The following is a 27,795-nucleotide window of genomic DNA, read 5'->3' on the forward strand; positions in this document are numbered from 1 at the left end:
CCCAAAAATAAAGTAAAAATGAAAATGAGAAAGGCAGCCATTCTTAACAGTGAAGTTTTAGCTCAATAACACCTTCCCCCAAAAAAGATTAGGCCCAAAAATAAAGTAAAAATGAAAAAGAGAAAGGCAGCCATTCTTAACAGTGAAGTTTTAGCTCAATAACACCTTCCCAAAATAGAGATTAGGCCCAAAAATAAAGTAAAAATGAAAAAGAGAAAGGCAGCCATTCTTTACTGTGAAGTTTTAGCTCAATAACACCTTCCCAAAATAGAGATTAGGCCCAAAAATAAAGTAAAAATGAAAAAGAGAAAGGCAGCCATTCTTTACAGTGAAGTTTTAGCTCAATAACACCTTCCCCCCAAAAAAATTAGGCCCAAAAATAAAGCAAAAATAAGAGAAAGGCAACTTTTTTTTACAATATTACCTCCCAAAAATTTATTAGACAAATAAACTGACAAAATGAGAAAGTGAACCAGTTATATTTGCATCAGGAAAAATTTGAGATGAGGAAAAAAAATCAACACGCTGAGAACGGTAAATATTATCACTAACATCAGGAAAATATAGGTGTTGCTTCTGCTTACATTAGATAACTTAAACTATGATAAATGAAGACTAAAAGACACTGTACAGGCTTTCTGGGTTTTGGTTCGCCTCCTTCAGTTACGTTTGTACTGTGTTGTATCTGGTTTAAGTAACACTTTTTCAACTTTTACAAGGTTTTCCTGTACCAATTTCTTTCTGTAGTCACTTGTTATCAGCTGTGTATCTCTTCTTTATCTCCATCACTTATGCACTGTGTTTTTTTTGGTTTTCATGAGATAACTTTACGGCTATTTTCAACATTTACCAGATTTTTGTCCTTTCATATAGTTTGTGTATTTACATGATATAGTTGTGTTTACTTTCAATCACTTCACTTGCCACAGTTGAACAAGTATGGCACTAGTCCAAAGATATGTACAGTTCATTTTTTTGCCTTGTCTCAAAAATGTACAGTTCATTTTTTTGCCTTGTCTCAAAAATCCCAGGTCGATCTTTTCCTGATACGAACCTCAACAGATACAGTACAGAGGAATCAGCAGAAACACCCTACACAAGAACATTTCCCATTCTCTCTCCACCCATTACTAAGCCCGAGTTGCAGGATAACGATATCTGTGCCGGGTGGCCTGACTATCATCTTTACTCTCCCTTCCTTTCACTCCTCCATTGCAAAGGAATAGACTATTACTCAACACAAATCAAAAGTGGTGTAGATAATCTTTACACCAATGTTCCAACAGTAGTTTCTTATCCCCAACTGCTTGGAATGGCCGGTGCAGGTCATTCAACATACCCAGACCGCCTCAATACTCAGAGAAGCTAAGAAAGGAAGAGTGGCACTGGGAACACATATTTACAGTGTTTGCATGACGTTGCCGCCCCCGGGACCAACAGACAGCCGGACGTGTGTGGCCGGGCGAAGGGAGGGCATGATGGGGTCTGGGGTCTGGGGTCTGTTATGTACACATGGGGTGGGTTGGTGGGGGTGTAGTGGGGGGTGTTCGCCATTCTGCACACACCGTTCCATTTAGTACGCATGTCTAAGGGAAAAGACCGATGAGTTTGTGATTCTAATTCGTTGATTTTAATAATTTTTGCATTTGAATTAGTACGTGTATTTAGGGAAGAAGTGATGGGTGGTGTTGGTGGTTTTGATGATTTTTTCTCGCCTAGTTGAAGGAGTCCTCTCACTTAGGGGAAAAAATTCATGGGTGGAGTTAGTGATTTTAATGATTTTGAAAGAACGTTTTTAAGAAGTATTCACAGTTAGGGAAGAAAATGAAGGACTGAGTTGGTGATTTTAACAATTTTTGGAAAGCCAACTTTAAAGGGGAAAAAAATGACATGGAGTTAACGATTTTAATTCTTTGAAAGTCTAGATTAAGAAAAAACTGCTGGAAAAAATTGGCGATTTCAACATTTTTTTCTTGCTAGGTAAAAAAAATAAGTAAAAAAATAAATAAATAAATAAAAATAAATAAATAAATTGAAGCAGTTTGTGAGATTTAAACTTCTTTCGTGGATTAGATTAAGGAATCTATGGTGATTTCAACAATTTTATGGAAGGCAAGTTTAAGAAAAAAAATAAAGAAATAAAATAAATGAAATAAACTGAATGATGGAGATTTGAAGTTCTTTAAAGGGATGGCTCAAGGAGATAACTCATATATGGATACTACTTTAATTATGGCTTGATTTATTATATAATCGGACATATCAATTAATTATTCACTGTCTTCTGGGGGCCGGGCAGGGCATTTTGACGGGAGTATTTATCTTAACTTGAGTGTGTGGGAGTTGGAAGGAAGGAATGGATGGTGTGTGCAATGTGGCAATCATCTTGTGTGTGTGTGTGTGTGTGTGTGTGTGTGTGTGTGTAGCATTCAATATCCTCCGTGTGGTGCCCAAACATAATAATAATAATAACAATAATAATAATAAAGCAAGAACAATCAGTCAGTCAATCAACACATGGAACTCATCTCCTTTTATTTCTCCTGACATGAAAAAATTACATCTATGGTTTCGTGTTTTGTTTTTCACCGACGACGAACGACCTTGACTAAACCGCTGGGCATGGATGAAAACATGAAAAAAAGCAAAAAGTAAAATAAAAAAATAAAAAAATAAATAAATAAAAAATAAATAAATGAAATGAACAAGAGAATAAATTTAATAATAAGTGTATGTGTGTGTAGATGGAGTGGCTGCCCGGCCCCACCACCGCCGCAGCCACTCCTGGGATCACTAAGAGGTACGTACAAACCAACTTATCATCAACAACAAGACTATGTACACAATGGCGAGACCGAGACCGAGACCGAGCGTGCGGGAGGAGGAGGAGGAGGAGGAGGATAGGGAACGGGGAGGCAGAGAGAACACTAAAAAAAAAAAAAAAAAAACAAAAAAAAAAAGTGTGTGTGTTTGAGTGTGTGTTTGATTACATGATTTGTGTGTGGTATCATGATTTAAGACTCGTACCAGAGAAAAAAGAGAAGAAATGAGAGAAGAACTGATTACCAAGTATGTTCTCCAGTTGACAGATAAGATATAGTTAAAAGGGATAAAAAAAGGGGATAAGTGGAAAGGATATCAATTTGTACTATCATCCCAAATTAAGACTAGTATCAGGGAAAAGAAAAAAATGAAGAAAAAAATACCAGGTATGTTTTTCAGATTACATATTTTTTTAGTTAACAGATACAAGAACACAAGAACTTAAGGAGTCTGCAAGAGGCCGGAAGGCTATACAAGGCTGCTCCTGTGAACCTAACCCAACCTAACATCAACATCCACGAATTTATGTACTTTCATTTTTATTGTCTCACACCGGCACTCACTAGATGACTGACAAGCCTGCTCTACTCACCCACCACTCTGTTAGTAAACCAATTCTTGCTAATGTCTTTGCTGAATCTGACGGTATCTAATTCAAGGGGTGAGAAGTGAATGGTGACTCACAGAAGGCATGAACCTAAACTCTGGAAATGCGACAGTGAAAATTCAAGGATTCATTCTTCTCCTTGCAATCTGAATGCCAATTGGAGCATCACATACAAGCTGTCAAACACACAACCAAAAAAATTATAATAGTAGTAGATGTAACAAATGCCGAGCGGAAAGGAGCATACAAACACACACACACACACACACACTGCTACGAAAAACACCAAGAAAAAATAAAATAAAAATAAAAACGGTAATAACAGTAACAGCAGTAACAAACACGGGGATAATACGGGGCATTAATACGGCATGTTCGGTCTGTCGTCACACTACCTACGTCCTCGCTCTCACAGTCCAAGCCCAGGTCAACACTTCCGGCTGGGATGCGCGTAAAAAAATATGATCCTCCTTTTATTTACATTTTTTTTTCTCTCTCAAACCAGCGAGACATTTCTGTTGAGCTTAGGCCTACTGTGTACAATGGAGGCAGAGGAGGAGGAGGGGGAAAAAAAAGGACAAAGAAAGTGATACGTGGCAAAGAGGAGAAGGAAGATAAGAAGGGAAAGAGGAATGAGGGAGGGACAAAGAAGGAAGAGAGAATAGGAGGAGGAGGAGGAAGAGGAGAGAAGGAAAGCGATTATGAACTGAAGGGATGATAGAGAAGTGATGGAAGAGGAGGAGGAGGAAGATAAGAAGGGAAAGATAAATGATGAAGAAAAAAGGAAGAAGAGAGGGAAGAAAGACGAAGAAAATAATGAAAAGGAGAAAGGTAGAGAAAAGAGGAAAGAAAAAGGAAGGAAGGAAGGAAAGCAAGGCAACAAGCAAGCAAAGAGAATGAACAAGTGAGTGAGTCTTGTGCAGTGAATCAAAAAGGAGGCCTTGCAATATATTACCGCCATTAGTATTAACATCATTATTATTGTTTCTTGATAGTGTGCACAGAGGAAATAGCTGGGTTGTTAGTGTGTCTTTAAGGGGGAAGAAGAGGGGAAGAGAAGGGAACAGAGGGTCAAGGGTTAAGCTCTCAATGTTAATGGTGAGATATGAAGAGAAAGGGAGAGGGAGAAAGGGAGAGAAGGGAGAGGTATGTGGTGTGATATAAGAAGAGGGAGAAAGGGAGAGAAGGGAGAGGTATGTGGTGTGATATAAGAAGATTCGATAGAGATCAGAGAAAGAAAAGTAGGAAGAGGAGGAGGAGGGGAAGGAGAAATAAGGGAACAAGTTAGAAGAGAAGGAAAAGAAATGGAAAACAAACAAGAAGGAACAGGAGTAGGAGGAAGAGGAGGAAAAAGAATGCATTAGAAAAGGAAAAGAAAAACAAATGAGATGAGAAAGAGGATTAAGAAGATCAACAAGAAGGAAGGAACAGAAAGGGAGAAACAGGGACAGAGAGAGAGGATAAAGAGGAGGAGGAGGAGAAAAAAAGGAATGCATTAGAAGAGAAGGAAGAGAAACGGAGAACGAATAAGTTGAGGAGGAGGAAAAAGAAAACTGACAAAAAGAAAGGAACAAGAGAGACAGAGGAAGAGAGAGAGAGTCAGCAGTAATCAGCAAGTGCTCTAGTCAGCAGTGGCAATCGCAGTGTTGGTCAGGACACACAGCTGCTGGAAGATGGTGACCTGCTCGGAGGGCAGAATCTGAGATCACATTCTGTGCGAGAAGGCCTCCCCATCGCCCTTCTCTTGCGCTGTCAACTCCGAGGTCATGAGACGCAGCCGCAGCACCTCAAACAGCTTGGTCCACTCGTCCTCATCCGCCGGCAGCACATACTCCTCCGTGGCCCCGTCCCCACGCTGCTCCACCTCCTCCCCATCCTCAGCCTCCTGCACCACATATGTCCCTGGTTCTCCACCCTCCACCAGCACCGCCTGTCCACCCCCCTCCCCAAACACAGCCTCCTCCCCAAGTAACACCTCCCCCTGCTGCTGTGCCTGCTCCTGCTGTGGCGGCTGCTGTGGTGGTTGTCGGTGAGCAGGGCCAGCGGAGGATGACACAACTAAGGCCGAACCGTCGACCTCGGACACCCCGGCCAACTGTGTCTGGCAGAACTCCTTCATGTACTGGTCCATGGCTAAGGCTCCCTCCTCCTGTGGTATCTCCTCCTCTTCCATGTCTTCTTCCTCCTCCTCCTCATTGTCATCTGCCTCGCCCGGCCCTCCTGCGGCACTGGCTGGCGTGCGGCGCCCTGGGCTCGGGTGTGTCGGGAGGCGTTTCCGATTGCCGTTACGAGAGAGGTAGTTGGAACGAGAGTGCCGCTCCATGATGCGGTTCATGAGGTCCTGCGGGTGGTCGCCGTCCGTGTGGGTGTGCTGGGGGTAGTAGACCATGTGCGTCTCCCCGTCGTAGTCCTGCGTCAAGGGGTTGTATTGTACCTTGAGGTGGATCCGCGCGTGGCAGTTGCTCGACCGCTGGATACGGACGAACCAGCGACGCTTCTTGCTGGGGGAATCAGCGTCGCCCTCACCCTCCTTCTTCTCCTTGGACTGGTCAATCTGGGGAGGCACACGCAGGGGGGGTGTCAGCACACACTTAGATGGGGACATGATGAAGAAAATAATAACAACACTGATTAGACCAAGGTTAGAGTATGCAGCGGTTGTTTGGTCACCACACAAGAAAAAGGATAGAAAAAAACTCATAAGGATTCAAAGGATTGCAACTAAGATGGTACCAGAACGATCAAGCCTGTCACATGAGACTAGATTAGAGGAATTAGGCCTACCACCACTGGAAGAAGGAAGAGAAAGAGGAGACCTGATAGCATTGTACAGGAATACAAGTGGAATGGATTTAACCACTTTTTTACCGAATGTGTTTTGATGTACGAGCGTACGTCACATGAAAACAGCCATGCCACACTGGAACTGCTGGTGATGTACACTCATACACCACGTAATGAATGGCAGAATCTGGGCCTCAGGGGAGGTTTTTGTGGTCTTCGTGATGGCAACTCCTCTGTGTTTTGCCAACAAAGCCGTGAGTGATGTGTGACGTCATAATACGTCATAACAGTAACGCAAATGGCTTGCTCCCTGTCTGTGACGTAACCTCTTTATTATTATTTCAAATATATAGCATGACAACCTCCGAAGACATATGGCAATAATTACACGCCTGTTGCATTTAGTTGTCTAAGAGAGGAAGTGCCTAGGATATTTTCCTCTCCATCATGGCGTCGCCTGCAGAGTCTTACCATGCAGACTATTTCATTCCTCATGACACTGATTTAGAAATGTCAGACGATGATGAGACATACAGTCACCTCTCGATTAACGCAAGAGTTATGTTCCTGGAGATGTCGCGTTATTTAAAATCACGTTATTTAAACATAATTTCCCCATAGGAAACAATGGTAATAGGGGGGGTTACATTCCTGGAAACTGGGAAAGTCTGCCTATTTTTGGGATTTTGTTACTCTAACCTTAGGAAAAAACATTATTAATACATTAGTGGGTCACGGTAACAGCAAGGGCGCACGTTCTCATTTTATTTGAATTTGTTCCTCACCCGCATCGGCCACCGCCCCTGCCCACCCCGCGCCCCTGCCACCGGCCGCTCCCCTCACCCCCGCCACCCCACCTCGCCTGCCTCCCTCCTCATCCTTTGACTGCCCATGCTGTTGGTGACAAGGATGACTCCTTTGAGTTGGAGTTTTCTGAAGAAAGAATTGCTGCATTGCATTTGTGAGTCGCTGACACAACAAAGACAGGTCCTCACACTCACCGTCACTGCCCTGTTGATGCATCGCTGGTCGCTGCCGCCGTCCGCAGGGTCCCCGCCCCGCTCTCCCTCCCCCCTCCCCATCCCGTCCTTCCACCACCTGTGAGGAGGGGGCAGGACAGGTGAGGGAGAGGCAAGGCGGCGGGGTTCAGCGGACGGCGTGACAGCGATCATCAACAGGGTGTGACGAATTGTTGTGTCACTGATTTGCAAGTGTGGTGTAGCAATTCTTTCTTTAGAAAACTTTAACTTGGGGGAGTTGTCTTTGTCATCAATAGCATGGGTGGTCGGGGGAAGAGGAGGGAGGCAGGCAAGGCGGAAGTGAGGCGGCCGATGGTGGCAGGCGGGGAGGCGTGACCAGCGGTGAGCAAATTTGAGTAGAGGGGGAGCGTGTGTTTTTGTTGTTTCCGTGACCCACCAATGTATTAATAATGTTTCATCAATGACGACACTGATGAAACTCATGTTAAATCGAACATATCGCGTTAGTTAAACGTGTCTCCTTAAATATCAACTTGTGTTTAATCAAAAACGCATTATTTAAACTCGTGTTAATCGAGAGGTGACTGTATCTGATTGACGGTGCTGACACGAGCGATGACGGAGAGGCAGAGGGAGTGGATAGCGAAGCTATGCTTTCAACAAATGGTTCTCGTTTGCCATCCCTGTCATAGGCTTCCACACATTTCCAGCTGTCGTCAGATCCATTTGCTGATGCTCGCCCTAGCGTTCTGCCTAGTGTGAAAGAGGATTTTGTTGATGTGCACCCAGGAATTGTTGCACATCATGAATCACATCCAATGACTGCACTTGACTGTTTTCAGTTGTTTATTACAAAGGATGTAGTGAACTCGCTGTGTGCATGGACAAACACTCATGCAGCTAGAGAGAACCCCACAGTATATAAAAAGATCGCAAGAAGCGAATAGTTTGGTCACTACAATAAAATATTCACAACCCCCCACACTGCGGGAAGTGTAGCTGTCAGGTCAGTATGTTGGGGGAATGCAATGTTTACATACACGGCAGAGCTCGGTAAAGAAAGGGTTAATTGAGATGGAAGGGAGGGGACAACTAAGAGGACACAGCAAGAAATTATGAAAGGGGACTTGTTTGAAAGACCTAAAGAAGTGCAGTTTTCCACAATGGACTGTAGATACATGGTGGACTTAGCAAAGACATTGTTGAAGTGAGCAGTGTCCATAAAATGAAGGAAAAGTAAGTACACACGTGCACGCACACAGACACATGTCTCATCACATTCACGGATCCATCAGTGCTACATGTCAATTAAAACCAAATAAAACAGAGAAAGTTCGGTACTCTCTCTCTCTCTCTCTCACACACCCACACCCACTAGCACATACACAAGCATCGTCAAACTCCTCAATTCCTGCGTCAGATGTTGATTCAAACAAAACAAAACACAAAGAAGAAAAATTTTATATGGAGAAAGGAGGAAAGAGGAGGGAGGGAGGAAGGGAGAAAAGTTGAGGAAGAAGATGAAGAAACAAAAACGAAAAAGAAGAAACAGAAGAATAAGAATGAGAAAGAAGAAGAATCAGAATAAGAAGAAAAGAAAAACAAAAAACAAGAAAAAGGAAGACAAATAAAAATAAGAGAAGAATCAGAATAAGAAGAAAACAAAATAAAAAAGAAGAAAAAAAAGACAAAGAAAAAGAATACAAATAAGAAAGAGAAGAAGAATCAGAAGCAAAGAAGAAAAACAAAAAAAGGAGAAGAAAAAGAAGACAAAGAAAAAGAATAAAAATAAGAAAAGAAGAAGAATCAGAAGAAGAAAAAAAAAAAAAAAAAGAAGAAAAAAGAAGACAAAGAAAAAGAATAAAAATAAGAGAAGAAGAAAAGAAGAAAAAGAAAGAAGACGGAGGAGAGGAAAAAGAAGACACAGAAGAACACACCACCCACTCCGTCCCCATCCCTCCGCCTCACCTTGGCCGTGTGGAAGCGGTGGCAGACCATTTGGATGAGCTTCATGTCGTTCTTCTCGATGCGTGTGGTGTCGCGGATGTAGCGGACGTTGTACTTCTGCTCCTCTCCCGTCAGCCACTTGTAGAAGAGGGAGAGGCTGCGGAAGGTCTTGAACTCCCTCGGCACCACGATCTTGTGCACCTCCTCCATGTGTTTGAACAGCAGCTTGACCTACGACACACAGGGAGAGGTAAGGTTAGGGGGGCATATGAAGGGATGTAAGGTAAAAAAAGTGAAGGTAAGAGATGCTGAAAGGTAAGGTTTGGGTACTTGCTGGGGTGTAGAAACCTCCCCTATGTGTTTGGACAGCAGACTGACCTACGACACACAGGGAGAGGTAAGGTTAGGGGGGCATATGAAGGGATGTAAGGTAAAAAAGTGAAGGTAAGGTTTGGGTACTTGCTGGGGTGTAGGAACCTCCCCCATGTGTTTGAACAGCAGACTGACCTACGACACACAGGGAGAGGTAAGGTTAGGGGGGATATGAAGGGCTGTAAAAAGTGCTGAAAGGTGAGGTTAGGGTACGTGCTGGGGTGTAGGAACCTCCTCCATGTGTTTGAACAGCAGACTGACCTACGACACACAGGGAGAGGTAAGGTTAGGGGGGATATGAAGGGCTGTAAAAAGTGCTGAAAGGTGAGGTTAGGGTACGTGCTGGGGTGTAGGAACCTCCCCCATGTGTTTGAACAGCAGCTTGACCTGGGTGACACAAGGGAAAGGAAAGGTTATGGGGGCACATGAAGGGCTGTAAAAGGTAAAATGTGAAGGTAAAAGGAGGTGATAGGTAAGGTTGGGGTACATGAATCTGCCCCATGTGTTTGAACAGCAGCTTGACCTGGACGACACAAGGGAGTGGAAAGGTTGGGGAAGGGAGGGTAGGGTAGGTTAGGTTGGGGGGGCATATTGAGGGATGTGTAAGGTAAAAGGTGGTCAAAGGTAAGGCTGGGACACTTATAAGGGTGTGGAGTTGGACATGAAAGAAGGTATATAGTGAAGTTATAAGGTAAGATTTGGGGCATATGCAGGATGGATGTGAAAAAGATGAAAGAGAAAGGTGGGGACATACTGTAGTGGTCCATGTTGAGGGCAGAGAATGAGAGAAAAAGAGGAATTATATCTTATGGACCTACTTCAGCGGCCTGACCTCGGCGACACAAGGGGAAAGGATGGGAAAGAAATTGGAAGCTTATAGAGTAAGAGACAAATATTAGTGGCAGTGAGAGATAGGGGAGTAAAAATCAGTAAAAGAGACAGATGGCTAAGTGTCACCAAGAAAGAGAAGCAGAACATAACTAAAGGAAAAGAGAAAACACCAAAACAAGAATTATATGTGTGGTTAACTATGTGGATGTATGAGACGCAAGGGAACAGTAATTTTTGTTGTTAAAGGAGATGGATGAGGTGCAAAAAAGTAAACAGAAAAAAAGTCTACTGTGTGAAAAGAGGGTCAAGGTCAGAGGGCAGACAAAATGACTCGAGGGGAAATGAAAAATAGAAAAAATAATAAACAAAGGCGCTATATAAATACAGTGCATGAGAGGACAACGACAGAAGAGTATATTTTTTACAGTTAAGGAGACAGGCCAAGAAAACTAAAACTAGAATAAAATAAGCAAAAATTAATAGATAAATAAAACTAAGATACAGAAAACCCCCCTGCTATATAAAGGAAAATAAAGCCCACACTGGAGGAAGGAGTTAAGCCTGTAACACTGCAACAAGGTGAGAAGAATGCAGGTAAGGACACACACACACACACACACTGGACAAATAGATAGATACACTAATAGGTATACATGGAGAAGTAGCGAAGCTTGACACACACACACACACACACACACACACACACACACACACACACACACACACACTGGACAAATAGATACACTAATAGGTATACATGGAGAAGTAGCGAAGCTTGACACACACACACACACACACACTGGACAAATAGATAGATACACTAATAGGTATACATGGAGAAGTAGCGAAGCTTGACACACACACACACACACACACACACACACACACACACACACACACTGGACAAATAGATAGATACACTAATAGGTATACATGGAGAAGTAGTGAAGCTTGACACACACACACACACACACACACACACACACACACACACACACACTGGACAAATAGATAGATACACTAATAGGTATACATGGAGAAGTAGTGAAGCTTGACACACACACACACACACAACACCTCCCCCTGCCACCACACCACACCTAATAGAAGAAAAAGAAGAAACAAAAGCGGAAAGAAAAAGAAGACAAAGAAACGAAAACAAAAGAAAAGAATATGAAAAACTGAAAATGGAAATAAGAAGGGGAAGAACACTACACCCACCTGGTAGAAGGAGAGGTGGCTGCACCCCGGCTCCTGGCACTTGAAGTTCCCCCCGCGCGAGACGGTGGGCTTGTTGCTTTGGCTGACCTCTGTGCAGACCTCCCGAGTGTGCCGCAGGAAGTCAAAGTGCTTCGAGAACACCTGTTGGCACTCCTGAAGGGGGGGGAAGAAGGGGCAGGGTAAGGAACGAGAAGATAGAGTTTTCTTGATCATTATTTGCTGACCTATCAATTTGTGAGAAGAGATGAGAAATACATGACCAGAAGAGAAGATTCTGTTTTATGGTGAAGGAAACAGCTCAAGGGTGATAAACAAGGAAAAACAAACAACAATAAAAAATGCTAATCACTGCTCCTGCAAAAGCTGTCAGGAGTGGCCATATGAGAGGTCAATTTTGAAGGGAGAGAAAGAGTCCAAGTCATAGGCAGGAAGACATACAAAGAAAGGCTGTTCCAGAGTTAACCAGTGAGAGGAATGAAGATGCTGGTTAACTCTTGCATAGGGGATTTGGATGGCATAGGGATGAACAGGAATATAAAGTGAGTCTGTAGAGAAAGGCTGTTCTAGAGTTAACCAGTGAAAGGAATGAAGATGCTGGTTAACTCTTGCATAGGGGATTTGGATGGCATTGGGATGAGCAGTCATATGAGGTGAGTCTGTATTTAACTAATGCTTCACCTGCCCATGGGAACACCAGATATTTCACTCACCTCACACCTTGAAAATACTTGAGAGAATACAGGCCTTACTTTTTTCCCTTTCATCATGTGGTTGTATTCTTTATGACCCCCCTCACCTCACCCACTCCCCTCTGCTTCACCCACCAGCCCTGCCTCCCTCCCCCCCTCTCACTCACCTTGCACTGCCAGCTCTGCCTTGGTTTCTTCCGCAGCAGCACGGTCTTGGCGGGCACTGTGTCGTTCATCCGGCCATCCGCCAGCTGCAGCAGCCCCTTGGTGTCTTTCACCCGCACATCCACATCGATTCCCAGGTCCAGCAGGCACCCGTCCTCATCCGTCTCCACCCCGTGACTCTCGATGTAGTGCTCCACCTGCAGATCATGATGGTGGTGGTGTGGTGATGAGTGGTAAAGAGGATGCATGATTATGATGATGTGGTAATGGTGGTGGTGAAGATGATGATGATGGTGATACAAGTGATGGTGAAGAGGATGGGTGAAGATGATGGTGGTGATAATAATACTCAAGATAATGTTAGATGGTGATAATGATGAAAATAAAGGTGAAATATGACAGCATTTCTTTTCCCTTATGATCAAAAACACATCGAGAGACCCTCCCAAAACACAATCTCGAGGAAGCACAATGAAAGTTCTGTATAGTGAATAATGAATAATAAACACGGTATTGATGGTGTCATAGGCCACACACAAAAAAAGGAGGTTAATAGTGCAGGATAGTGAAGTGAGGCAACACGTCACTCACCATCTCCTCCTGGTTGGCGAGCTCCTCCCCACAGAAGCCACACTCCAGGGAGGACTCTTCACCCGGCTCCATCTTCACCTCCTGCTCCCTTTTTACCTCTTTCGCGCCTGTGGAGGGAGAGCAGTGATAGTAAGCTACGGTATCTTCACTTTTATTCTCTTAACCCGGTAGCAGCGACAGGCCAAATTTGTGGCTTTACCGTGTACGAGCGACGGGCAAAATTTGTGCCATGATATAAACCCCTCAAAATAGATGATACATAATCTGATCACAAATGCTTTGATATATATTATGAAATGGTTGTGTGAGGGGTGATTTTTTCTCATTTTTCTCGCTTGGAGGGACCATTAAGAAACATGATCCCCGATGCTACCGGGTTAATATATCTTCTATCATATGGTAAGGTACTGGCAGACCTTTCATAAGAGTGCAATGTCTCCTATGGACTTTTTGTGTCAGACCTTTCAATCCATCCACTAGAGGTCATCAATATAATACAGCACATGTTAGAGATCAGTTGGATGTGAGGATGAGGTTTTTCAGTGTAAGAGGAATATCCTTGTGGAACTCCCTCCCAGATTCACTAGTTGCTCTACAGTGTCTACATTCAAATCAGCACTTGATAAGCATTTTGGGGGATAAACTCCTTAACCTTTTCCATCTGTGACGCCGACGTCGGCATCACAGTATGGGAAGGGTTAAGAGGAAATGGAAGAGGATTAATCCTCTTCTAAACCTCTCAATCCTCCTCTAAATTCGTCTTACATTTCCTCTTAAAAGGTTTAGAAGAGGATTAAGAGGAAATGGAAGAGGATTACGAGGTTTAGAAGAGGACTAATCCTTTCCATACAGTGACGCAGTCGGACGCCCATCGGCGTCGCCGGAGTGAAGGGGTTAAATATCACTGATTAGACTATAGCTTAGCTCTCATCTATTTAATTTTGTAAGCTCACCAGGTAAGAATATCATTAATCAGTCAGCTTCCCATCCTCCACCACAGAATTTCTCAGCCTACGTATAACATGGTGAAAAATATAGGAATAGCATTCCACTACATGGATAAGGAAATGATGAAAAAATTAATTACCACTATGATCAGACCAAAGTTGGAATATGTGGAGGCAGTGTGGTCTCCACATAAAAAGAAACAAAATGAAACTAGAAAGAATACAAAGGATGGCAACAAAAATGGTTCCAGAGCTGGAGGGATTGACACACAAGGAAAGACTAAAGGAAATGACTTACCAACACTAGAACAAAGAAGAGAAAGAGGAGACCTAATACAAATCTACAAATTATTGAGCAAAATGGAAGAAGTAGACAATGAGGAGTTACTACTAAAAGAAGAAATTACCAGCAGGAACACAAGAGGACATAGTAAAAAATTGAGGAAGGGAAGATGCTAAAGAGACAAAGAAATATAGAGGTTTGGAACAGACTAAGTGAGGATGTAGTATCGGCAAGGAGTGTGCAAAGCTTTAAGGAAAAGTTGGATAAATGTAGATACGGAGACGGGACCACACGAGCGTAAAGCCCGGGCCCTGTAAAACGACAACTAGGTAAATACAGGAAGACCCGAGCAGCACAGGACACACCCACACCCTCACCTTCCCCTTCGGTGGCAGCAGCGGTGGTGGCACTCCTGTCCCGGAGGGTGGGCGCTGGCTGCACCTTGGGGCGGCCGGGCACCTTGGAGGCTATCTCGACGTGGGTGTCCCCGCGCGCCTGGGCCTCCAGCTCCTCCAGGTGCACCAGGCTCATGTGTTCCACTAGCAGGTTCTTGGTGAGCAGGACCAGCGAGCACAGCGAACACACGTAGGTGGAGGTCTGGGGGGGAAAGGAAGGGGTGAGGGGTTTCTCAGACTGGTGGTTGTTTTTTTACTTTATTTATGGTGAGTTTGAGGATTACTATTTTTTTTCACTGTTTCCTATTGTCCATTATTAGTATATACAAAGAGTTGGAGGGGGTAATGGTGGGTCCTTCGACTGGTGGTTGTTTTCTTTTCTTTTTTCGTGTTGTTGTTGTTGTTTCTTTATAGTGAACTCTAGGATTGATTGATTAGTCATTAGTGTGTTTTATTCTTTTCTTCTCCTGTCATGTTTATTTAGAAAGTCGTCACAGGGCGTACGGGGAAGTTCTCGGACTAGTGATCATTTAGTTTTTTTCCTGTTATCTATTTAATACAGTGAATTCTGGGATTACTGTATTTTTTATTATTTTTTTATCTTCTATCTTATTTTGGACACATCTGTTTACAGTGAGTGTTCAGATTAATGTATTTTTCACTCTTTTCAATCTATCTTATTTATTTACAGCAAGTTCTGGGAATGATGCACTTTTCATCACTTTATTTTTTCATTTATCAACAGCAGTGACTTCTTGTACCTGCACCCCCATCTCTGCAACTTAACCCACATTTATGTAAACAAAACTTAATCTGGCATGTGATAACCTCTCCCTCTCTCTCTCTCTTAATCTATCTATGAGTATGTATCAATTTATTTACCTAACTTCTTACCTATCTGACCTATATAATCTATCCCATTTTCTCTCTCTCTCTCTCTCTCTCTCTCTCTCTCTCTCTCTCTCTCTCTCTCTCTCTTTCTATTTTTTGTAACTGCACCACCATCTTTTCTGTAAACAAACCTAAGTCTGGCATAAAATAATAATCTCACTCTCTCTCATACCCCATCTTAGGTGACATTTCTATCAAGGAAGATGAAGCTGGCTGAAGACATGATGCAAAAATGTCTGAGAAATCTACTTAGCTTTTGATAATTCTCTCTCTTACTCGCACTCTCTTTCTTTCACCCCTCTCTCACCTCCCCCTGCAGGCGCGTGAAGGTCTCCTGAAGGCGGGCAGTGTGCTGCAGGACCATGTGCTCCACAAACTGGTCCTCTGACTGGTAGTTGAGGCTGCACACTGGACACCTGAGGGACAAAGGGGGTGAGTCAGGTGGTTGGGGGAAAGGTTGGCTGCTAATGAGTATATGGAGTATATGTTATGAACCTTTTGTGTCACAGGTGGAAGAATAAGGGTGATCAAGGGAGAGGTTGGATACTAATTGAATTTTATCATCTAGTACCTTTCATGTCACTCTTGTAGCTTACTCGGCCCCCTTCCCAAAGAATTAGAACTCTCTCTTTATGACCGGACACTTTCAGGGCCAAAGGTGGATGAGTAAGGTGGCCAGGGAAAGGTAGGAAAGATGTTAACGAGTTTTCGTCATCCTCTTATTCTTGCCCGTTACACACACACACATACACACACAAGCACTGAGTGAATGTGTGTGTCAGAACTAAACCGCATTGTCGTAAGAAGTTCTGTGATAATATGCAAAAGAATACATGACACTACAAGCCTGACTCAATCCTATTCAAATACACACACACACACACACACACACACACACACACAAGTTGACCCTCTTCTTAAGAATTCTTTGACAGTACACTTTTTGTTTCCTATTGTTTTCTGCCTTTGAGCGGACTCCTTTTCTGTAAACATACACACACACAATTCTGACCCTCTCTCATGTAATTCTCTTCCTGTTTGCAATTTATAAGAAGGCTATTTTTGTTTCTTCTTTTATATTTTTTTTACCAATGAGCTCCCTCCTGTAGACATACACTCATACAGTCATACACTCTCTCTCTCCCACACACCTTGAGAGCGGCTGGCTGTTCTTTATCTTGCCCTCCAGGATGCTGCGTGAGTGTATGAGGTCGGCCCCGTGCTCCGCCATGACGTGGTGTGCCAGCGCCGCCTTGGTGATGAACATCTTTTGGCACAGGGCACACACCAGCGACCAGGCCTGGGGGGGGCGCTCCCTACCTCTCACACCCTGGGGGAAGGAATGGAAGGAGGGTTAGGTGGGTCATACAGGTGAGTGTATGGGTCTCCCCTACTTTATGAATTACATAATAGTGTAAATAAATTAATAGATAAATAAAGACTGATCATAAAAGCAAGTCAGATGGATTATGGAGACAGCAAAGGCAGTCAGAGGATGACAATCGCACTTTTTTTATTGTCCAGCTCTCCCTTGCCTTACAAATCGCATAACAGAATAAATAAATAAATACATAAATAGAACCTAAAAGCAGGCCAGATGGATCATAAAGAGAGCAAAGGCAATTAAAAGAGTGATGATCGCATCCTTTCTGACTACATCTCTCACCCACCTTATAAACTGCATAACAGCACAATAAATAAACACTTAAATAGACTCAAGCAGATTGTAGAGAGCAAAGGTAATTAAAGGACGACGGCCATGAAAGCCAAACATCTCATTTAATGTTCTTATCGAAAAACAAACAATAATAAAGTAAATTTGTATACTAAGTGACCTAAAGCCCTTAATACGTAATGCGTGATATTAATGAAGTTTTGTAGACTCCACCGCATCAAAAGAATTACCAAAGCGAACAGGAGCACATAATATTACCTGAACATTTGTCACCCCCTGTCTGCCCCCCCGTCTCTTTCTCTTTTTCTACTTTCCTTCATCTCTCTTCCTCACCTGTTATATTTTTCCCTTCTTTCATTCCATCGCATATTCTCTCTCTCTCTCTCTCTCTCTCTCTATTTTCCTTCATCTCTCTTCCTCTCCTCCGTTATGTTTTTCCCTTCTTTCATTCCATCGCATATTCTCTCTCTCTCTCTCTCTCTCTCTACTTTCCTTCATCTCTCTAACTCTCTTCTGTCATGTTTTTCCCTTCTTTCTTTCATTCCATCACATCCTCTCTCTCTCCTTCTCTCTCTCTCTCTCCCACCCTCCACCCACCTTTGAGTCAGCCACCAGGGCCGAGGGCTGTGGCTGCCCCTCCTGGCTGGCCGTCTCCAGGGTCAGCTGTACGGTGTGGGCCAGGCCAGTCGTGCTGCGGACCAGACCCTCGTTGTCCGCCACCATCAGGCCGCGTGACGTGCCAACCGGGTACTCTGGGGGGGGGGGTGAGGGGGTGTGTTAGTGTGTGTGTGTGTGTGTGTGTGTGTGTGTGTGTGTGTGTGTGTGTGTGTGTGTCAAAGCTTCTTCATCGTAAATGTAAAAGAAACACTCATGACAAGAGAGAAGAAGAGAACATTGGAATTGGAACATGAGGAAAAGAAGAGCAGATTTGAAGAAGAGAAAAAAGAGAATGGGAGAATTGAAGAAGCGAAAAAACAAGAAAAGCCACAAATGAAGAAGAAAAAATAAAGTAAAATAAAATAAAATCAAGGGTAAAATAGAGAGAAGAAAGGAAACACAAGCAGATCTGAAGAAGAGAAAAAACAAAGACACAAAAGAGAAAAAAGAGAAATGGGAGGATTGAAGATAAGAATAAGCAATAAAGAAAAAGAGAAAAAAAGAGAAATGGGAGAATTGAAGGTGAGAATAAACAAGAAAGAAGAGGAGGCAAAGTTAAAAAAGATAAAATACACGACAGAGAAGAAAAGAAAAAAGGTGGAAATCAAGGTAAAACAAGATGAGAGGAAAAGAAATAGAAGAAATGAAGAAAAAAAAATGGGAAAGATTAAAAAGAAAAGGAAATGAGGCAAAAGAGGAATGGAAAAACTGAAGAGAAAAAGAACAAGAGAAAGCAGAAATGAGGAAAAAATAAATAAAATAAAACAGAGAAAAATAATAAAATAAAGGGTAATAGAGAGAGGAAAGGAAACAGAGGCAGAAGTGGAGAAGAGGAAAAACAGGAGACAGAAGAGGGAAGAAGAAAAAGAAGAAGAAAAAAAAGGTAGAACTAAAGAAAAGGAAACAAAACACCAAAAAAATGGCAGAAAAAAACAAAAAACAAAAAAATAAATAAAGGGAAAAGGAAAGAAACAGCAAAAAAAAAGTATGAAAAAAACAAACAAGTGAAAACAAAGTGGCAGAAATGAAGGAAAAAAAGAACAGAGGAATTAAAGGAAAAAAAAACGTATAGAAAAAGAAAACAAACGCAAGTGGAAAAACGTATATAAAAAAAAAAACAGAAGTGGGAAAAAACGTTAAAAAAGGGGAAAAAAAATCGACGGCAGAATTGAGGAATTAAAAAAAAAAGAATAATATAAAAAAGAACGAGAAAAGTAAAAAAAAAGAAGAAAACATAACACTCCTGCATGCTCACCCCCGTCGAAGAGCTGGTTGGATGGCTTGGTGGGGGTGCGGGGCATGGCGGCATTATTATTCCCCCGCCCCGGAGGCCTGCCCCGACGCCCCGGCCCCCTGCTTCTCCGGGGGGGTGGGGGCAAGGGGTCTGGGTCGGCGAAGGGGTCCTCTTGCGACTCTGGGTCATCGTCATCATCCTCGCCCTTGGCCTCGGTGCGCGGGCCGGTCAGGTCATGCACGGAGACTTTGGTGCAACGCTTGATGTGACTGGTGTACTGACGTTCCTTGTTGAATGTGCGGTCACAGTCCTGGAGATGGGGGGGGGGGGATATTGGTAGTAGTAGTAGTAGCAGTAGTAGTACATCGTTAAATACACACACACACACACATGCTTTTAATCTTCTCTCTTCTTTTTTTCTTTTTTTTACTTTTTGTACCTTTCTTTTTCCTATTTCTTTCTTTTTCTCTTACTTTCCATATTTTTCTTTTTTTTATGTTCAACACACACACACACACACACACTTTTAAATCTTCTTTCTTTTTTTCTCACTTTCCATATCTTTCTTTTTCTTAGGTTCAATACACACACACACACACACACACACACACTCACACACACTTTATCAACTTTCCTCTTTCCAATCCCCTCTTTCCTTTACGTCAAACATTCTCCCTCTCTCTCTCTCCGTTCCACTTCATTCTCTTTTTCTTCCTATGTTTTGTTATTTCACACTCCTCTCCTCTTTTTCCTCATATATCCCCCCCCTCCCCCCCCTCTCTCTCTCTCTCTCTCTCTCTCTCTCTCTCTCTCTCTCTCTCTCACCTGACACCTGAACTGCACGGCCTGTTCTAGCAGTGGGTCAATGTCAGGGTCTTCCGATCGTCCCCGCTTGGCTGCGACGGATGATGGCTGGCCGTCGCTCTTCCGCTGTTATGGGGGAAGGGTGACAGGTGACAGAGGGGATGCTGGTAGGGTGGGGTGATGGGGTATTAAGGGGGGCATATGTTAATTTTTATAACTATTGTAATTTTTGAAGGGATGAGGATAGATGGAAGACGGAGAGGGAAGGGAAAGAAAGAAGAAAGGAGAGAAGGGTAGGGAAGGTAAAGAGAGGAGGGAACAAGGAAGGGAAGGGAAGGGAAAGGAAGAAGGAGAGAAGGGAAGGGATGCAGAGGATAGGCAGAAAGTAGGGAAGGGAAAAGAAGGAAGGAACGAAGAAGATGGAAGAAGGAAAAGTACAGGGAAGGAAAGGAGGAGGGAACAAAGGAAATGGGAAGGGAATAGAAGGAGATGGAAGGGAAATAGGGAGGAGAATGAGAGGTAAAATCAAGGGGAATGAAAAAGGAAAGCAAAGAATAATAAAAGAAAGGCGAGATGAGGAAGGGAAGGACAGGAAAATAAAAGGAAAACTGAGGGAAGGAAAAAGCAAAAGGAGGATAGAAAAGGAAAACTGAGAGAGGAGAAAGGAAGGAAAGCAAAAAGTAATGAAAGGAAGGAAGGTAGGGAGGAAAAGAAGGCATAGGAAAATAGACAGAAAATTGAGGGAAAACGGAAAGGTATGAGGGAAAAGAGGAGAGATAAGAAGGAAGACGGGAAGGGAATAAAAAAGGAATAGGGAAACAAAGGGAAAATTGAGGGAATAGTTAGGAAAAGGAAGGATAGAAGAGGAAAACTGAGGGAAGGATAGAAGAGGAAAATCAGGGGAAGAGAAAGGAAAGAGGTAAGAGATGGAAAAGGAAAACTGATAAGAGGAAAGGAAAGGCACAAACCCAGAGCCCATCCCCCCGCCCACCTTGACTCCGGCCTGGGGCTTCTTGGTAGGGCTGTGGAAACACTTGAGGAAATGGTGCGAGATCTGCGGCCGCGTCTTGAAGGTCATCTTGCAGAAGGAGCACATGAAGAGCGGCGACTTCTCCACCTTCACCTCCTCCTTCTTGCAGCCTCTCATGTGCTTCCTGCAGGTACACACACAGGGTTAGATATGTATGTTTGTGGGAGATGGGTCTGACCAAACTTATATGTACACACACACACACACACACACACTTACAGACACACACACACACACCTGCACACACAGGGCCACCCACCTGAGGTACAGCGGGCGCATGAACTTGCTGTTGCAGGTTGGGCACTCGTAGAGTTTCTTGGGGTTGGCGGGTGGTGGCTGTGGCTTGGGCTGGGCGGCGGGGGAGGTCTGAGCAGTGTGGGACACGTAGCGCCGCGGGCGCTTGGCACTGCTGCCGTCGGACAGGTTGATCTGGACGTGCTTCCTGACAGGCTCGTGCTTGTCAGCGGCGGGCGGCGTGGCGGCCTTTGTGTACTTGGTGGTGCCTTCAGGGATGATCACCTTGAAGATACTGCCTGCCGCCCCAGGGCTGCCAGGCTCCTCCTTCGGGGCTGCCACGGGGCTGACGGCCGGGGCTTGGTTGTGCCCTGCCCGGATTACGATGTGGTTCTTGGAGGGCGATGTGGTGGCTGGGGCAATGACGGTGGCGGGGGGGGCCACAGGCACAGCAGCGCCGCCCACTTGGATGAGAAAGTGGCCCGGGCTGGCCTTAGGGGTGGTGCTCTGGTTGGTCTGCACCACAATCCTGGTGGGGCCGGCAGCAGCATGGATAGGTGTGCTCCGCACCAGTGTGGGGGCATGGCCGCCGATGGTGCTGGTGGTGACCACGATGTTGTCCAGGCCGGGCCGCGGTGGGGACTGCATGGCCTCGCTGACCAGGCTGTCCAGCAGCAGCTTGTCCTGGCCCCCTGCCGCCTCCTCCTCCCCCTCCACACCCGGGCCACCCATCAGGCCCAGGATTTGCTGGTTGTGGCCGTAGCGTGTGTCCTGCAGGTCCTCCTGCTTCACCATCACCAGGCCGCCTGAGGGGGACGCACCACCACCACCACTGGCCTCGCCGCCGTTCTTGACGCTCTCCTCCAACATGGCTGTGTCGAAGCTCAACCCCTCCGGCCCCTCCACCAGCACCCCCCCCTCCTCCATGGCCACCGGCGCCTCCTCCATCACCACCTCTGACCCCTCCATCACCAGCTGGCTGCCCTCCATCACCACCTGGGTACCCTCCATCACCACCTGGGTACCCTCCATCACCACCTGGGTGCCCTCCATCACCACCTGAGTGCCCTCCATCACCTCCCTGGCCTCCTCCATCACCACTTGGCCCCCATCCACCACCACCTGGGCCCCGTCCACCACCACCTGCTGGTCGTCCTTCACCACAGGCAGGTCCTCCTCCACCAGCTCCTCCTCCTTCACCTCGGACATGTCTTGTTCCTCTGGTGGCTGGCTGCTTTCCTCCACCTGGCCCCCCTCCTCCTCCTCCTTCACCTGCCCCTCCATCACAGGCACCTCGCTCCCCTCCTCCACATTGGTGCTGGTCTCCACCACTTCCTGCAGCTCATTGGCTGGGGTCTGGTCTTCCTCTCCACCACCACCACCACCACTGCCACCGCTCTCCCCAACTCCCTCCTCTCCACCACCACCACCACCACCACTGCCACAGCTCTCCCCAACTTCCTCCTCTCCTCCCTCACCACCACCGCCGTCGTCTTCGTCGTCAGCTGGCCCTCCAGGTGTCAGGGTAGGGCCGTCATCCACCTGTAAGGCAAGTAAAGGACTGTGCTGGTTACCTGGCCGCGGTGAACACACTCAGAATATGGAACAACACTAAATCTCATCCCTTGCAGCCCAGTTTCCTTTTGCAAGAGTTAGGCCTGGGCTCTCACCAGTACAGCACTTCAGTGGCTCTCAGTAGAGGTAACATGCAGTACTTTAGTATTTGTCAGTAAGTGATTAGACTCGGCTGGATCAAGATGAGGGTTCTGTTACGTTTGGTTTGGTTACCATTGGGGTCGAGGGAGAGAGTCAAAGGCCTTCTATTAGGTGATACAGGTAACTCTCGATTTACACGAGTTTGGTTTGTGCATTTTTTAAATAACGCGGGGTCCAAAATCCAAATAAATGTTTAATTTACACATTTTTTTCACTTATATGCGATATATTATGGAGTGGCCACCAGATATCTCACGCAACTGGACTCACATGGCGCTGTGGCCACACAGCTGAGCTCAGTTCTTCCCGCGCGCAACTTGAACAACTATACAGTACCCACACTGTCATGCTACTCAACAATGCAAGATGGCGCCACTATAAACACTCGCTAGCGCCAGAACGGGCTGGGCCGACCATCAGGCCCCACCTGGAAGAAGCCTTGGACCGACCATCAGGCCCCACCAGGAAGATGCCTACTGGCGCAACGGCGTAAAAAAAAAAAAAAAAACATAAAAAAAAAAGGGGTGGGGGGGTGCCCAGTTACTGGTACTAACGGTACCAGCTATACAGTACGGTACTGGTGCCAGACTGCTCGGTACCGGTACCAATACTAGCCAGTCGCTCATGGTGTCCCTCATTTCTTCCTCACACGAGTGAGGCTGAGGCTGGGTGCCTGAGTGGATATCTCAGTGATATAGATATTCTCTCTCTCCCTCTCCCCACTGAATGAAGTGAATATCTATTTTTCGATAGAAACCTACCTCTTGTTTGATTTACATTGTTTTTGATTTACGTGACCTCTTCAAGGACACAATACTGGCGTAAATTGAGTTACCTGTATTGTAGGTTAGGTTTAATATAATGATTCATTGGGTACTTACTTACTTTATTGATGCTTTTTATTTTTTGGTGTTTGTGGCACTGTTTGTTGTGTAAATAAGAAATAACCATAACATGACCATGGCACTCTTGGCCCCAGCCCTTCGCCTCTACAGCCAGCCATCATGCCGTTACACACACATTCACCACTCTTAGTACCCTTGTCTCTTATGGGGGGCTGAGGGCACTCACCCCCTCATCAGCAGCATAAACACTCTTTAGGCTAGTGTAATGGTGGTGAGCCGCTGCTTTGGGCTACTTTGGTGGCTGCCGCACTGTGCCGGCACAGATATTCATAACACTTTCTTTTAGGAATAAAATCTTTCCTATGATTCCCCAAGAGGTTTTAGGGTTAGCACAAGACACTGTCTATTCATTTCTGTGTAATACATGGTGACTTAGGTCATGGATAATCATTTTCACTGTGAAATGCCTGAATGTGATTCTGAGACAAACTCAATCAGGTGCCTGTGTAGACATTTGTGGTGAGAATAAATATTTCCCATTATAGAGCATCATGTTTTACAATAAAAATGAATAGCCAGTGTCACAGAATTAGATCACATGAGCCTCTAATATATTTAGGCTGGGGTCACACAGTCACATTCTTGACTCCCAGCGCCTCCCGACGTTGGGTCACAAGCCGACAGTTTTGGAAATTTCAAAACAATGGTAGCCTTCCCCGACATCTGTCACTCGTCGTCAAAAAGCTACAACCATCAGATGTCCATCTCAACAATGTCTCAACAACGTTGGCAGTGGTTGGCATTCAAGATCTACTTACGATGGTCGTAACGTACGTCTGGCAGTGCGACATTTCCAACGCCAGGAGTCAGGATCATGAATGTGTCCCGGCTTTACCATTATGACAACCACCTTCATGTTATGTCTCAAGGACATGCATTCAGTTCAACAACACTACAATACAGAGGTGGGGGCAGGCCTCACCCCACCCCCAAGCTCCCCTGCCCTCCTTCCCTCCCAGCAGGCCCTACTACACCCCAGCTCCCCTGCCAGGCCTCACCCCAGCTCCCCTGCCTCCTTCTCTCCCCGACAGGCCCCACTACACCCCAGCTCCCCTGCCCACATAATCTCCCTGCCTCCTTCCCTCCCTGACAGGCCCCACTACACCCTGGCACCCCTGCCAGGCCTCACCCCACCCCTCAGCACCCCTGTCTGGCCTCAACCCCCCCCCCCGCCCCCCTCCCAGGCCCCAACCCCCCCCCCCCCCCCCCCAGCCCTTATAAACTCACAGCCTCCTTCCCTGGGGGATTGTTGAGCAAAGGGTAGTCTACTTTTTGAGATGGATGGTTTATTTCTGGACAAAATATGCTTTTTAATTTTGGAGATGTTAAGGTATGTTACGTTAGGGTGATTTAGGTGAAGTTAATTTGAATAGGCTATATTAGATATGGCGTGTGAGCCGGTGGAAATGTGCAGCGAGGGACAGGACGTGGCGGCGGCGTGGGTGGGTTCATTGCCCTTCTCTCCCAAAACAAGCTTGGGTACCTGGGGGAATGCATGGTTTCCATATTGGGAACACTAAATTTGGCGCAAACATATAATTTAGTGGTGGCTGGGGGGATATCCCTATATGTGGAGAATTTCCCGACATCTAGAGTATTCTTCCTACCCCCCATAATTTAAAAAATGTGATTGCAACACTTTTTGTCCCCTCTACCTGAAGCCCCTCATTCCCACAGGTCCCCAAGCTTGTTTTGGGGGATTTACTAAGAAAATCAGACCACACAGACCCCATGGTCCAGACTAGGTGATCTGTCCTTAAACCCAAGTGATTTTACATTAATCAGATGGGTCCAAAATTTAGCATTTCTACTCGAGGGAACATTAAGTTCAAGGAAGTGTTGGTCGAGCTTGTTTTTAAAGAAGTCAATCGTGTTACACTGGACCACTAAAGGTGGGAGCTTATTCCATTCTCACACTACAACGTTGGTGAAGAAATATTTGGTGCAGTCTGAATTTACTTCTCTACATTTAAGTTTTGTGCCATTGTTCCTCGTTCGCAGTGTCACTGATCATAAACAATTTTGACTTGTCCACATTCGTGAAACCATTAAGTATAGCCCTTGAGAGAGCTGCATCAGCGGCGGAGCAGGGCCTGAAACTTCATCAACGGTAAACGGTAAACGGTATTTTAAACATTTGGTCAGTTTTGCTCGGAGGCGACGTTTCTCAAGAGAGAGCATGTTAAGGGTGGAAAGCCTTTCTTCGTAGGGTTTGTTGCGCAAGGAAGGGATAATTTTTGTTGCTCGATGTTGAACACCTAATTTAGCAATGTCCTTTGCATGGTGGGGAGACCAAAACTGTACCGCATAGTCCATGTGGGGTCTGACTAAACTATTGTAGAGTGGAAGTATTACTTCTTTATTTTTAATAAAAAGTTTCTTTTAATGAAGCCCAACATTCTGTTCGCTTTATTTGCTGCATCAATGCATTGCTGTGAGAAGTCGAGGTTTGACGTGATTTTGACACTCGGGTCCTTGACGCATTCTCTCACCTGGTGGGCTTACCAGAACCCGGTAGACACAGGGCCCAAAAGGAAGCCACACTGCTGATTCGCCAGCCTGACTAATTCACTGAATGCTTTTGAGTTTGACAACGCGCATTTCGTAATCGAACTTCTTACTTTTTGTTCCAACAAGGACCTGGCACTTGTCTACGTTAAAGGGCATCTCCCATCTATCAGCCCAAGCTGAAATTTGCTAATGCGATTATTGAGTCCAACATCCACATTGTTGATGTAAATAATGAGGGGCACTGGGCCTAGAGGGGGCAAACACTAGATTTTTACCCATCGTCCCCCCAACCCACCCAACAGGGGTCTTCACCCCCTCGATCTCCCTAACAGAAGGGCTTCGCCCTCTTGACCCCCCTATCAGAGCACCTTCACCCCCTGTGTTGTCCAGCCCTCCTCGCCCCTGCCCCCACAGCCTCCCCGGCGGCCCCTCCACATCCAGGCTCCCCTGCCACTCCCTCCCCCTGCCGGCCCCAGCCCTTCTCCCGGCGTGTGCCCCGGGGCCCGCAGCACCCCGGGGCGGCGGGCGCCGTGGCCTGGGGGGCGGCAGCGGTAAATAAGGCGACGTGTTCAAAGCTGGCGCCATGGCCCCCACGGACGCCACCTGCAGCCCACCGTGATATTTCCCCTCGTGCCGGCCGCCCCCCGGCCCCCCGTGCCCCCCAGCCTGTCAGCGGAATCTACATTGCCTGTAGATTATTGTGGTGGAGTAGTGATGTCCTCACCTCAGTAGGATCGCGGAGAGAGTCCATTGTTTAGGTATTTCTCGTCCTGTTCCCGCGTCATGGCGAGGAAAACAAGCCGCCGTGCGGGGCGGGACGAGGCGGCCGCCGGAAAATATTTACCCCACGCACGGCACCTTTTGGGCCATTAACAGCATAAAACGCCATAAAATAACGAATAAGTTATTTGATTTTATTTGTTGGATAGGTCTTCACCTTCACTTTGACTAGATAGTAGTGACACCTAATGGCAGAAGTACCCACGGCATATATTTACCCCAAGCACGGGCCATTTTACGCCATTAACAGTCTGAAACGCATTAAATATTGCATAGATTATTTAATTGTGCTTATTGGATGAGTTTTCGCCTTCATATTGACGGGATGGTAAAAAAGTACCCACAGCACCTATATTTACCCCAAACACGACCCATTTTACGCCATTAACAGCCCAAAACACCATTAAATATTGCAGAGATTATTTAATTGTGGTTTTAGATGAGTCTTTACCTTTATATCGACGAGATAAGGCAGCAGAAACCATGGCATATATATCCCCCAAGCAATCACTCATTCACATTGACAAAAGATTTATATATTAGCTTACACACACAAAAAACGTAAACCATATTTATTTTTTGTATTTTCCACGACTTGCTTGTCCTACATGACTGATACTAATTAGGAATAATGATCAGAATAGTAAAGATAGAAAACGATTTAATGGCAGACTATGCTAAGTTGTGTGTTCACGGGAAAAGGTTTATTGCGAATTTATACTT

The 27,795-nt window shown here is 45.3% G+C and overlaps 1 protein-coding gene across 1 annotated transcript in view; it reads right to left on the reverse strand.

Annotated features, from left to right (window-relative positions):
* The window catches only part of LOC126983520 (uncharacterized), a 28,063-nt gene extending 954 nt beyond the window's left edge, over positions 1-27,109 (reverse strand). Inside the window, 14 exon segments of the mRNA XM_050836278.1 lie at positions 73-5,984; positions 9,163-9,372; positions 11,566-11,718; positions 12,422-12,616; positions 13,011-13,117; positions 14,618-14,837; positions 15,834-15,942; positions 16,678-16,856; positions 17,799-17,953; positions 19,114-19,402; positions 19,918-20,022; positions 20,888-21,050; positions 21,186-22,702; positions 27,017-27,109. Of these exon segments, the coding sequence (XP_050692235.1) occupies positions 5,052-5,984; positions 9,163-9,372; positions 11,566-11,718; positions 12,422-12,616; positions 13,011-13,117; positions 14,618-14,837; positions 15,834-15,942; positions 16,678-16,856; positions 17,799-17,953; positions 19,114-19,402; positions 19,918-20,022; positions 20,888-21,050; positions 21,186-22,702; positions 27,017-27,043 (4,362 nt within the window). The 5' untranslated portion in view covers positions 27,044-27,109 and the 3' untranslated portion in view covers positions 73-5,051.
* Between the last annotated feature and the right edge of the window lie 686 nt (positions 27,110-27,795).

The sequence above is a fragment of the Eriocheir sinensis genome, chromosome 54 (assembly GCF_024679095.1).
Source record: "Eriocheir sinensis breed Jianghai 21 chromosome 54, ASM2467909v1, whole genome shotgun sequence".
Classification (NCBI taxonomy): Eukaryota; Metazoa; Arthropoda; class Malacostraca; order Decapoda; family Varunidae; genus Eriocheir; species Eriocheir sinensis.